Source organism: Beta vulgaris, chromosome 1 (assembly GCF_026745355.1).
Source record: "Beta vulgaris subsp. vulgaris cultivar EL10 chromosome 1, EL10.2, whole genome shotgun sequence".
Classification (NCBI taxonomy): domain Eukaryota; kingdom Viridiplantae; phylum Streptophyta; class Magnoliopsida; order Caryophyllales; family Amaranthaceae; genus Beta; species Beta vulgaris.
The window spans coordinates 50,391,553-50,405,488 of NC_079202.1; the positions used below are offsets into that span (position 1 = coordinate 50,391,553).

At 36.3% G+C, this 13,936-nt stretch overlaps 1 protein-coding gene across 5 annotated transcripts in view; it reads left to right on the forward strand.

Annotated features, from left to right (window-relative positions):
• LOC104891044 (kinesin-like protein KIN-7E, chloroplastic) overlaps positions 1–13,662 on the forward strand; it is a 28,446-nt gene extending 14,784 nt beyond the window's left edge. For 3 of the 5 annotated variants that reach the window (XM_048641570.2, XM_048641567.2, XM_048641575.1), the window contains 13 exons: positions 3,437–3,619; positions 3,726–3,896; positions 6,498–6,737; positions 7,393–7,533; positions 7,658–7,783; positions 10,297–10,347; positions 10,474–10,521; positions 10,600–10,866; positions 11,201–11,929; positions 12,515–12,604; positions 12,809–12,883; positions 13,013–13,105; positions 13,482–13,662. In XM_048641570.2, the coding sequence (XP_048497527.1) occupies positions 3,437–3,619; positions 3,726–3,896; positions 6,498–6,737; positions 7,393–7,533; positions 7,658–7,783; positions 10,297–10,347; positions 10,474–10,521; positions 10,600–10,866; positions 11,201–11,929; positions 12,515–12,604; positions 12,809–12,829 (2,067 nt within the window). In that variant the 3' untranslated portion in view covers positions 12,830–12,883; positions 13,013–13,105; positions 13,482–13,662. Of the gene's footprint in view, positions 1–3,436; positions 3,620–3,725; positions 3,897–6,497; positions 6,738–7,392; positions 7,534–7,657; positions 7,784–10,296; positions 10,348–10,473; positions 10,522–10,599; positions 10,867–11,200; positions 11,930–12,514; positions 12,605–12,808; positions 12,884–13,012; positions 13,106–13,478 lie in introns of all 5 variants that reach the window. The other 2 variants (XM_048641568.2, XM_048641569.2) reach the window with 2 other exon arrangements.
• Positions 13,663–13,936: the final 274 nt, after the last annotated feature.

Here is a 13,936-nt window from a genome sequence, read left to right on the forward strand (position 1 = left end):
TGAAAAAGTTACTTTTTTCATTGGTTCTCGGATTCGAGGTGTGTAGAGTGTTCTTTTTATTTGTTAAGGAATATCTTCTTTCAAATGGCATGGTGTCATATCACGTGCCCAGTGAGATTTATGGATGGTATGGCATGCTCGCATAGGTAGGAGGTAGATTACACCAGTGGCAAATCTAGAAAATAATTATTGGGTGGGCCAAATGTATAGTATGTTGTATATAGAATGCTGCATTGATGGAGAAACTTTTGACCATTTCTTATGTCAATCTAGTATTCTAACATGGAAGGCTCTATGTCTTCAGTTGTTGCCTAGTGGGCATGTCCTGTGGTTAGTAGTCTCCACCTGAGGTTAAGGCACATCGTTTCCTTCCCTCTTCTAAAATAAGATGTCAAAGTCACCTTACTAAATATACGTATAAAGTTATTATTATACAATGTAAATACAATTGTGCATCTCTTCTATAGAATATGTTCAACAAATAGGTAGAAAATGAGATTTCGTTAACATTAACCAATATATGAAAATAATAAGAATTGTGATAATGATATTGTAATAAGTGCATTTTAAAAGTGTTAGCTACTAGTGTAGTAATTTAAAGTTATGTGATCAAAATATGTTAGAAAGTTTGGGGAAAGGTAAACAAGGATAGTGACACAAAGAGCGGGCGGATAAAGATAATTTGCTATCAAGGGGATTCGAACCACCAACCAACTATATATATATATATATATATAGACGAAAATCGACTGAGCAACATGCATGTCTTGCCAAGCCATTGAAACGTGTAATACTTAATGGAAATTACAATGATGTGGCAGGCCACGGCCCGTCAAGCCTTCCCCATGTTTTGCTACTGGATGACATGCAATAGCCCGCACCAAGACACCTGCTTAAATGAATACCTATATAACAGCGGAAGCTCTAAACTCGGGCAAACTATTACTTGGATCTAAGGGTGCTTATCGAGCGAGCCGAGCCCGAATAGCACTGGGCTCTCCCCGAGCTCGTTTAACTTTTCATGGGCTCGGCTCGACTCGTGAGCCGAGCTTGGGGGAGCCGAGCTCGGCTCGAGCTCGTGATTAGAATTTGCGGCTCGAGCTAGCTCGTTTAGGCTTGGCTCGTGAGCTCGGCTTTTGTTTTCTTTTTCTTTTGAATTGTTTTTTACCTTTTCTTTTTATCTTTCTTCTATTATATACCTTAGTTAATATCTTAAAAGAAATACTTAATATAATTTTTAATATATATAAATAATTTTTTAATATATAAACAATTTTTAAATATAAAATATTTTTTTTAGTATAAAATAATAATCGAGCTGTTCACGAGCTTTACGAGCCGGGCATTGCCTAGCTCGGCTCGGCGCATTTAAGTCTCAAGCCGAGCTTCAACAAGCCGAGCTCGAGCCGGGCTTCAACGAGCCGAGCTTTGGCCGAGCCGAGCCCGAGCTGCTCGCGAGCTTGTCAGGCTATTTATCACCCCTACTTGGATCCCCTTAAGCTTAGGCTTAAGAGAATGAGCATTTTACATTATTAAAATTTAGTTACAAAATAACTACCTTGAACTTCATAAACAAAATATTACAAACCAAAAATACAACAAGGTTTCAAAGATATTGTCCTTCATGACAACAACAAACACACAATTCAAGTATTCAGATGAACATTTGTCATCCATACATACATTAACAATCACTTGCTACATAATAACCAACTGCTCCACCATGAAACTTTCAAAGAACAAAACAGAAGTCACCTGAGTACACAGGTAGCATTTTAGGAATATATTATGGCGGGTGCTTGGTGTATCTTCAATAAGTTTATGATGTGTTGCATCCCATTTTCTTCTGGAAGGATCATTCGAGATAAAGTGATTGCGAAAGAAAAACTAGTTCCAGCCACCAATATTTTCCTAAAATTCTACTTGTGTACTCAACTTTGCTGACTTCGGTTTTGTTCTTTGAAACAGTCTTGGTGGGGGGCGAAAACCCAAATCGTAAGTTGTGTAACAATCAGATCTTCCGAGGTTCATAAATCGGAAATCTTATTATAAGGCCAAACTGTAGATGAAAATCTTGGCGCAAGTACTCATAGGCACCCTTTACTATCTGCTCATATAAACATCAATGTATGAAATGTATAGAAGTCTTTTACAAACTCGATTTCAGAACAAGTAGATACAAGAATAACACGAATTAATTTCTTCGGAAATTCAGCTGCCTCTAGGTATTTACACACATCCATGACTTATAATCAAAAGTTCAATCAATAAAACTTGTCATATATGAGCTTTTGGTCATAGCTTAAACTCATAAGCTAAGTATTTAATAAATCCTATAAATAAACAAATCACACCTTTTGAACAATCCACGTTTATAATATAGAAACCATACCGAGCTCAACTCATGAAATATGTTTAATCATATAAAATACCAAATTCTAGTTCGAGGGTGGATGGACATGTGTACCTCATTCTCATTCGATCTCCGAAAATAGCTTTATATCCCAGTTGGTTATCAGGTTGGAGGTGACTATTAATGTTATGTATGGATGACACATGCTCATCTGAATACTTGAATTTTCTATTTCTTGTTGTTATGGTGGACAATATTTTGGAAACCTTGTTGTATTTTGGGTTTGTGATATTTTATTTATGAAGTTCATCATAGTTATTTGTAACATTTAGTTTTATGCTGTAAAATGCTCATTCTCTTAAGCCTAAGCTTATTGGGGATTTAAGTAATAGTTCGCCCAAGTTTAGAAGTTGTTATATAGGTTTATTTAAGGAGGTGTTACATGGCACGTGGTGGGGTCTTGTGAAATCAGCCTTTTAAATATATAGTATAGATGTGAGGTTTTTATAGATAAACCTAAGTTGTTAGGTGACTTATTTTAAGTAGTCGCCAGTGCTATTCTCTTATCTTTGTTGGATCATTTTAGTGCTGTTTTACATATGTAAGTAGGTCACTATCCCAGTATAATCAAATTTTGGGTTTAATACAACAAAATGGATGAAATTTGGGATTATCAATATCGATTTTCCCAAGAGGCTAGTGAGTACATGTTAGATGAGGAATTTATCCAATCAACTGGAAATAGTTGGCTTTATTATATAATTAATTAGGATCTAAGTCCTTATGTTAACTTATTATGTGTTTTCCTTTATGGATATCGATGGTACTTACTACTTAGCTCTTGGATATCTTGCTGATAAATTAATTATGGAATTCATAATTATATGCTGAGACTGTCATGCTGAAAGTTATTCATGCCTTGTCTATATGCGGTTGAGTTCTTAATTTCACACTTCATCACTTTTCTTTTGAACATTAGTATTATTGTGCAGAATGCATGATAATCTTGTTTTATGCTTTCAAGTTTCTTGTCTTGTTTCCTCCTGTCTTCTAATTTTCTTTTCCTCCCTCCCCCTGTTAAAGCAGGAAGCAGGTCAGACCAAGTTGCAGTCTAGATTGGAGGAGGATGAGCAAGCTAAAGCAGCTCTTACGGGAAGGATTCAACGGCTGACAAAATTAATTCTGGTTTCAACTAAAAATGCTGTGGGGACAAAGATCTCCCAAAATACTGTCTATAGAAGAAGGCAGTCATTTGGTGAAGACGAGGTGCTTGATCAGCATTATATCTTGTCTTCTCTGAATTTGAAGTTTGAATAAGTTTTTTTTTTTTTCGGAATTATCTTAACTTGTAAAAGTTTTGGAGTGGATGCAGCTATCACATTTACCAGATAAGACCAGGGAATATGTAATTCATGGTGACGATGATGTTGATGGCAGTCTGGATCCCGAGGTTCTGGTTGAGGGATGTCTCGATGCACACGAGACAATTAAGGATTACAAGAAGAATAAGAGAAGAGGAATGCTTGGATGGTTTAAATCAAAAGTAATTATTTTCCATCTTTCTTGAAAAACTTCGTTTCTTGATTACTATGAAAATTAGCATTATAGCCTAATAAATTCTACGTTTTTAAGGCTTGTCTTTTTTCTCCACAAGTAACCCTTTTTTTGATTGTGTATCATGTCTGTGGTCATTGAGTTGCTTGCTGTCTTTTCTGAACTGATATCTGTCCGAACTACAGTTTCCTTTATTTCTTTGCTTGTTTTCCTCCCAATCCTGATCCCTCCAGCGACCTACGATCTCTGCCCCCTTCCTTATTGGTCTGATCATCAGTGTTGCATTTTTAATAGTAGATGTTACATGCAAATTCATATTTAGATATGCGCTGCTAAGTGCTGCTGCTACTTACTCTAGTCGTTTTCTATTTCTTTCAAAGGGTGGATTGTATTAGTTCAGCTCCCGAGAACTGCTATTAGGTCGTTCAGAATTACAGAACTATATTCTGCTTATAGAGAAAATAAAATGATAAATGAAGATCTCTGCTCTACTTCAATATAACCAGAAATCTGACCCGCGGTTCATGAAACAAACTTAATACTTTGGTTCTTATTCATAATTATTAATTATATTTTGCAATCTAATTTGACTTCGAAATTAATTATGAAGATTGTTTGTTAAAGCATTAGTTGATTCATCATATCTTTTGAATTTGATGTTCGGTCCTGACGATGAACAGAAAATTTACCAAGGTAACTAACACTTAACAGTATAGCTTATTGGATCCAGAAATGTTCGATATCTTGCTATGCATCAGTTGCAGAGGACCTTCAACCTGCCGAGAAGCCAAATTCTCACATAAATAGGAACATGATCCAATTCCACAATTTTAGAGCCACCTAAGCTATCTGATAATCATCAAAACTGCTTGCTGCCAGAGGACCTAATAAAAACCGATTGACTTTCATTTGGTATTTTGGTTGAAGTTCTGACTCCTCGATACTCAATCAGATCCTTTTTTTTCTGGTCCCCTATGACATCAAAGTCCAATGTAAAAGTTTGCAATCTCAGTTTGATATAGGCAGTTTATCTTATGTGTGGAACAGTCTAGAGTTTCCATCTGAATTCTAAGCAAAAGCCTTTTCCCTCATAAAACCTTTGTGATTTTTTTTTCGAGATGGGCATGGTGCTGGGTTAGGGGGATTTCTAAAAAGAGTAAAAACTGTTTTTTAGAAAAAGTTAACAAGAAAACTGTCTAATCAGAAATCATGATAATTTAAATTTTTAAACTTTTACAAACTGTGTAATTGGGGTTCCTATTCCTGTTTTGTGTGTCTTCCCAAAAATAAAAATGAGGACAGTTAGGGTTGTCAAGGCTATCTATCTTCTCTTTGTCTAGAAACCCTATATGACTTGATATGAACTTATTAGCGCTCATCTGAACTTGTTTTTATGCAAGAATTATGTGGCTGATTCATAGCATTTTGAAGCCCTTATCTGGACTTACATTAGTGCATACACATTAGCCGCATCTGAACTTATTGGCACTCAGATTTCTTTCGGGAGGACCCTTTTTGATATTCGGCCGAATCTCAGCCATTGGCGGAAAATTTGTACTCAAATGTCAAATTTGTGCATTGGAGTTCTTCGCTCGATGTCCTGGGCTGCCGCAATGTATATTACATTTACTCCCAGGTGAGAGAAAGAGAGGCTCATTGCACATGCTTCTCTTCTGTCAAAACCCAGAAAAATAGTGCTGGCATATTATAGTTGCTTGAAGTCCCCACTGGCCTCCTGCATAATGGGTCAGCTAGAGGTCACTGCCATCACACCAACTGGATACTAACCAATCAATCTTGAACCTAGCCACTTATTTCCTTCCACATTCTGCTACTGATGCTCCTGACTGCAGATGTAGGGTTGAGTTATCATCCAAATTTCCGGATTGAGACACTTACCCGCTCTAGAGAGTGGACCTGAAACTTCTATTTATATGTGATAAGAAGTAAAGAACATTGCCTTAGTCTCACATGAATAAGTAATAATTCTTTGTTCTTTATGAATTTCAACAGTTTGACTTTTGTACTCTACTTACTTTAACAATCTTTGATGATTTATATGTATGGAAAAATATAGTCATGTGGGAACTTTTAAGATTTCAGAACATATAATTTCACAGTATCAACTTTTCATAATATTTACTTGCAAATAATTAAAGATATTGAGGTTCAAAAATGTTGCTGGGGCAACTTGGAAAACAAACTGTTGCAATAAATTAAGAATGGAGGTGATTAATAATTTTAAGAGTATGGAGGTAGCATGTAGATGTGGGTCTGTCGAAGCGTTTGAGGGTCAAAAAACAAAAGAAGGAAAAACAGCGTTAGGCTATCTTGTAAAATTTGATCCTGAAAAATAAGGAATAAAGCGGACTTTATGCAGCACTTGGCCTTAATATACAATACACTCACAGATGGAAATGAGCTTCGTCTCTTCAGGAAGCTCTGCCTGTGATTTCTTTGTTCCACATGCACCACCATGTTGCCAAATCAAAATGGAAGACCTTTTACCTTGGCTTTATTTATTTATTGTTGCATTCTATTCCTTTTTATCTTATATATTGCCATCAATAACCTCATGCGTTTTGTGCAGAAGCCCGATCCTACTGGATTGTCACCAGCTACTTCTGATGCTCAGAGTTCAGCTAGTGAATCTCCTGCATCTGTTTCAATGTCCTCTCAAAATAGAGTAATGGCTTCTGATGTAAAAGACAAACAGAGAAAATTAGACTATAGAAAGCAAGGTGATCCTTCAGTTACGAACTCATATTCCGAAAAAGGCCAAACTGGTGAATTGTCTAGCATTGAAGTTGGGCTTTCTCATATTCATCTGGTGAGAGAATTTGTTCTTTTATGTCTAATCACTCAGAGACTTGTAGATTGAATTTGATCAAAGATGATTAATTACGTTAATAATCAGTGTTGTTTGTTCTGCAATTTTTTTTGTCAGTTTTTTTTATACTTCTTAATGTTGGAACACCATTAGGTTTCCAGGATTGCCATTTTCGTATGGGCATAGAAAAACTCAAACATTGATTTAACTTTTTGTTCATGGATCTGTATTGTTGGGTTCATAAGTGATTTTAATGCTCTTCCGAGGGAATCTTTTTGGTGGGCCAGGTGCATGGGTATCTTTTTCCTTATAAATTCTTCAACCACTGATGGCTACTTCCATTTATGTGCAACTTATGTAGTCTGTTCAAAAACTTCGCGAAATTGCCATATATAATCATCATTAGTTAATGGTAGAAGCAAATCTTCTCCTGGTTGAGTCTCACTACTGATACCATTGGTTGTTTCCTTTTATCTAGCTATTCCTACTGTTGCTCGTCAATTATCTTAGTTCTTAGAGTCCTGACTGTTGGCTAGCTTTATACTGCAAGTATCATGTTCATAGTAAATTGCTGTCGTGGAGAATCTAAAGATCTGTTCTTCACATTTCCTCAAAATTTAATTCTGGATCAAATAATTGAAATTGCATTTTGCAGACGGGGAAAACGATTACAGATCAGTTGGATATTCTTCATGAGCAAGTGAAATTGCTTGCTGGAGAGGTTGCATTATATACCAAGTCTCTTGAAAAACTGACGAAGGAAGCAGTAGACAACCCAAAAGATTCTCAGAATGAGGTACCCTTTGTGTCCTTTAAGCTCTAGTACAACGCAGACCAGGGTTTCAAATCCTATGACATAAAACCTAAGGATGTATTCACATCTAATAGATATGTGTTTAATAAAGTTCAACACATTATAGGAGCAAATACAGAAGTTGAAGAATGTAATAACTGAAAAGAGGCTGCATATGCATCAGCTTGAGCAACGCACTATTGCATCGTTGGAAACAGCTCCACAAATGTCGAGTAGTTCTGAATTGTCTCAGGTACTAACTGATAATTATGAGCCATAATTTATTACTTTTTTTTATCATGAGGAGAAGACTGATTTAATTTTTCAAGAGTGGTAAGAAGACCACTCATATGATCTAACAAAACCATTAATGTAGTGCCCGTCACAAGGCTCTTACCCGTAGTAATGTATAGAGAAGCAGATTTTCATTTACTCACGATAATTTTGCTTGCTGATAAGCTAGATAGGAGAATCATTAAGTTCGACACTTAGACATCAAACAAATGCCGAGTCTGGTGGCTGACTGTTGTGAAGTAGTAGATCAAAACAAGTCATAAAATCCTTGCTCTTTTGCGATCCTTTCTAGTGAACTCGCATTAGTTATGAGGAGTCCTGTATGCTGCAGTTACACACTTTGATGACAGTTTTCTACTAGTTTCGATGGGTAAGTTTATGTTCATATTCAGATCCTGCCTATTGCGCGCCATAAGGGTATACATTCTAGCTGTGTGAGTAAAGATGCTGCTGCAGACGTGGCTGTGGCTGTGGCTGTTGCTGACTTGCTGTGTAAATTTGGGCTCTGCTGTCATGTGATTGTTCAGATATACGTTAGATCCATATAACCAAGGAATCTATGTATGCTAATCAGTATCATGCAGAGTATGAACCCCACTTTAGGATCCCAATTTTTTTTATTAAAACTCTACTCGTAGATTTCCTGTAATCCTGGCCATCGATTGAAATTAATGGCTGAAAAGACTCCACCTCAGATCTTCTAATTAAGAGAAAAAAGAAGGGGAAAACACAAGTTTATTCTTTTGTCTTCTTCTGATTTCTCTTATCAATTCTTCACTCATCTTCTGCAGATTGTTCACCATCAATTTTTCTTTTTCGCTTCATATATCCTATCTCACCACTCCAAACTCCTCTCCTGAGTTCCAACACCACATGCCTGCTTAAGCTTCTCCACATCCAGTGGCAGAAATCCAGAACATCACGGGAGCGGGTGGGAGCCAAGGCCCCGGCCAACTTCTGAATTTTCCTAAAATTTAAGGTTTAAAATGTAATTTTTAAAAATAAAATAGCTTAATTTTTATATCTGGCCCCTTCAAAAATACAAATTGTATTTTTGGTCCCCTCTAAAATATTTTTATGGTTCGGCCCCTGTCTACATCAACTCCCCCACCACCACTACTACACAGGTTGCATTGTCGGTCTGAAGGAAGTTCGGTAAAACCTCCGTCGAAATATGTTCGATTGCCACTGCAATTATGATCGTAAAATGGTGAATGGGGAAAATACGAGGGTTTGGGTTTTCTTTTTTTGTAAAGTTTTAAGATCTATAAAACTAGGGCCACTAACAGAAAGAGAGATTACCAAAGACTTCTGCAATTTGGTGCAGTGGAGCTCTGTAGAAATGGTGGCTTTACTTCATTTCTTTGTCCATGGAAAGCGATCTCAGAAATGGAAGGAAAGTTACCTTTTCTTTTTCGTCCTTTCCACTTAATGTGGAGATGATGTGTACCTATGTATCATCGTGGATATAATAGAAGCCTAAGAGTAAGAAAATTCTACATGTAGAGTTTTTTCTCAACTCTACCACCAATCCGCTAACATATCTACTACTTCATTTGTTCTATAATACTCCCTCCATTTCCAAAAGATCTTCCCTCTTTTACTTTATTCCTTATTTGGAAAATTTGTTCCCTTTTTTACTCTCTCATGTCCCTATCATATGGTCCACCATTACACTATTAATTCAATTTTACTTCCTTTCTCTCTCCTACTTGAACCCTTTTTTATTTATGTATTTATATTAACCCCTTTCTCTCTCCTACTTTACCCACCCCATACCCCACACAAATGGACCCTCCTTGGTATTTGTGGGAACAGTAACAAGGAAGATCTTTAGGAAACGGAGGTAGTACTTGTCAATTTTTCCTTTCCAAAATGTCCTCAAGAATTTTCAAGTTTCTACCAGTAACAAGGAAAGGCAATTAATATGCCCCTTAACTAAATAGCTATTGATCTTACTTATATTAATTTCCTGAGTGTGACTAGTGTTGTAGAACAGAGGATAATCATAAAAATTGGATGTGCCAGAGAGGCAGGACCTTGCCTTTTTTGCCCAGTAGGAAGGCCTAAAAGGGGGTGGTATGGGATTACAAGCTGGGTCTACACTAAATTTCCAAAGTGAATTTTTTTGGGGTTATGACTGCTCTATTCCTGTCAGCGCTGCCAAGTAATCCGCTGACTTGAAGGCAGCACGGATATCTGCCACAGAAGTATGTTCTGAGCTTTGAACTGGCTATCTAAAGTTCTAAACCTTTATAAGCTAGCTCAATAAACTACTTTATTTCTCAACTATTTTCCTCTTCAAGCTATACTTCAGTGTTGCCTTGTGCTTTAGGCTCAAGTAGCCTATATTAAATTACAAAATTTTGTTATGCATAAACGTTGAGGGAGATCAAAATATAATATGATCAAATATTATTATTTGTCTTGTAGTTGTGGGTATTACTTTCACATTCTTGCTTTCTCATGTAGGTGTTATCCAAGCTTGCTACTCAGTTAAATGAGAAAACCTTTGAGCTTGAGGTTCGTGGCATTCCTCCTGCTATATTCACAATTGTATTCTTTGGAATTTCCTCTGGTTCTTCCTTCGAGGGTAGTAAAAATAAACCTATATGGGTTACTAATGGTTTCTTGTGATTGGTATTTTAGATCAATTCAGCAGATCGAAAAAATCTTCAGGAACATTTACAAATGAAGGTATTAGTGTGCAATATTTTATACTCTTTCTGAATACCTAAGTTGATAAGCTGCTGAGCAATCTCCTTAAATCTTAAGATCTCAGAGAATGCTGAGATGCAAGAAACAATTCTTCGACTTAGGCAGCAAGTTAGCACATTGTCAGATATGTGCTCCATCCATCCAGAAGAACAAAATCAGTCTGCTATTCTCAGCACTCCTTGTATAGATTCTGATCCTATCAGTTCAGATGACAAGAACAAGGGAGGGAAAGATTCACCTCTTGATGCAACTACGCCAACTAGAATAATATATTCTCAGGATGATCAAAAAGATGGCAAGAATGCTGCAATCCCGAATTCGCAGGTATTATGCTGGTCATCCATTGTATTTTATGTATTTGTAAGCTCATCTTATCCTATGTTACTCAGACACGGATTGAGTGTCTACTCAGATATGGGTGTCCAAGTGTCCGACTCGGCTATTTTGTAGAAAAAAAGTCTAACTTTCTAGTTTAAAATAAAGTATCCAAGTAAAGTGTCGTGTCGGACACGACATGACACCCCGTTTTTGAGGTAAATGAAGGTGTCGGAGTAACACTGATCTTATCCATATTTCTCAATTTCGTTTCACTACTAGAATCAAAGAGAGCTACTAATATTGTTAAATATTTTATTTTAATTGTTATGTTGCTATCTAGGCTTCCAAAACAGAGAATCTCAAGCTAGAGAATGCGAGATTAGCTGAAGAAAAAGTTGGCCTCGAAATCCACAGCCAAAAAGTGGCTGAAGAAGCTTTATATGCAAAAGAGCTGGCTGCAGCTGCAGCAGTTGAGCTTCAACATTTGACTGAAGAAGTAACTAGGCTGTCATATCAGAATGCTGAATTGATTCGTGAGCTGGATTCCATGAAAGAGGCCACTGGATCTGGATGCTGTCAACATCTGTCTGAAGTGAAAGAAAGCAGCAGTAAATATGTTGACACTGATGCTGGCTTAAGGAAACTAGAGTGTGAGCAGTTGGTTCAGTACTTGCAGAAAGAGCTTAATTCTAGATATCAGAGAGAAGCCCTGCTAGAAGCTGCTCTATCTGAGAAAGAACAAGTAGAACATGAGCTGCAAAAACGACTTAATGAGGCAAAGATGAATGAGGAAGTTTTAGAGAGTGACTTAGAAAATATGTGGGTTCTTATAGAAAATATGAGGAATTCTGGCATAGAGACTGATGACATCAATCTTCATAGGATTACATCTGACACCAGATCAGCCAAGATACCAGTTGGATTGTCTTCAAAAAGTAGCTTTCTATCAGCTGGTAGTCAAGTTCATAGAAATCTGGACAATTTAAACTCAGCTGAAGAGTTAAGTACCAGCTCTCCGAAAGCCAATCAAAGGTCCCAAGAACTAGAGAGGCTTATTTCAAGACTGAAGGCATGTAACTCATGACAAGATTCTTTAAACTAGTTGCTCAGTTGCTGAATTGACCTTGAACATTATGCGTTTGAAATTATTCCTATGCTTATCACTTCAATAATCTCTTTTCTGTATATTTTTACTGAAAAATGCATTCAATTTCTCCCTTCATCTTTAAACAGGGAACATTTGTACCAAGTTTATTATTAGTACAAATCTGTGTTGCCTGATTGTATAAGCTAGTAGTGGTCTAATTCATCTGCTCTTGTCTCCTTATCTCCAGTTTTAAAAGCTCCTTCACTACATTATTGCAGATTTTACTAAAACTTGTCTAAGACTTGAAAGTGCATCATATCCTTGTTTTAGTACTTATATTTTTTATCTGGAGATCTGCTGTCTTTTTAAGTATGTTAGTATTGCAGGTAGAAGGGTACACAATATTCTGTTGTATTTTTTGAATCTAATTAAGTTGTCTTCTCTGTCATAGTTTTTTAAATATTGTGAACTTAATCTTGGTTGGATATATAGTTATCAGCCCACACATGCACTGGAAATAAGTGCCTGTGACTGATATTTTTTCTACCCAAACAATTTCTTGGTCAGGTCGAGGACTTGTCTGGTCTTGATATGGCAACTCTGGAAGAATTGCAAAATGTTCATGTCGAAGCTATCACCAAGATATGCCAAGCAAAGGTAAGGTTTTTTTTCTCCCCGTGTAACATTGAGATAAACATCTAGATAGAGCTCATGATGGCTGTTTGTTAAGACGGAAACTGACCAAACCATAGTATGTCTCCCATGATTGATAATAGCAGACCTTTTTTGCACTTGGCTTCAGTTGCATATTGTAATGCTTATCTATTGATTATCCCCAATACCTGTTGTACAATGTTGCAGTGCGCTAATCATATATCGTAGCAGGACATCAGAGTATCTAGCCCTCCATCTGGGGAGTCTTTGAAATTACATTTGCGTAAGTTTAGACTTTCTTCTTGAGTCTTTCATCAGTTCTGATAGTTGAGATATGAAACTTGTAGGTTGATGTACATAAACCCGGTTCGCCAATCACCGTAAATGATAGATGTTTTTATTGCCTTCTACAGGTAGGTGTACTGTTGTGGTGAAGATGCAACATCATGAAACAGAATTTTGTAGTTCACATATTAAAATTTCAAACGAGGCCACTGGCCACAGGTGATGTTCTAAATTACAAAGTTGATCCCTTAACTATTTTTATAATATGTTTATTTTAGGTTTTGATATAGTTCCTCGTACTCCTTTAGTTACAATAGTTTGATTTTCATACTTGGCAATGAACATTTTGATCACTACTATATGTAATTATCTGCAAGTAAAAATTTATAAAAAGCTCATCTAAGGAAAATGTATATTGAGATGAATCTAGCAAGATCCATGTATTATTATATTCTTCCTTGCTTGTAAATCACCATAAATGGTTAAAAGTAGATAACTGAATATTGTAAATGTCAAAATTCTACAACTAAAATTAGAACATAGTAAATTCTATTATGTTACTTATATATATTTATTCTCTGTTTTGGTTAAGCAGGACCTTTGGGAGATTATATTATCAGGGCTTAACACTGGCATAATGTATGTAATACTAATTTGTTTTGGGTAAACATGCAATTGGATAAATTAACTTTGTACAGTCTCATGACTCATGTATATATACATACTCCATAAATAAAAGATCTTGTAAGCACTTCAGTTAGCTGCTTCCTTTGTTATCTCATGTGTTAAGTGTAACCTTATTAACAGTGAACTGTGTTGTGAGATCATCAGATACCATCCATGAAAAGAAAGGTTAAACAATGCGCAAATATTTGATTTTTAAATCTCATTAGTTCTGTTTTTTCTATTCATAAATCATAATCCATAAATACCCAATTCTATGATTCATTTCCCCAAGAAAAAGGACCAGTTTTAAGACATTCTATGGTCGGCGTTGACTCTATTGAAGGCAATAGCCAAAAATGAAATACGGCCATGTTGTTGGTACCC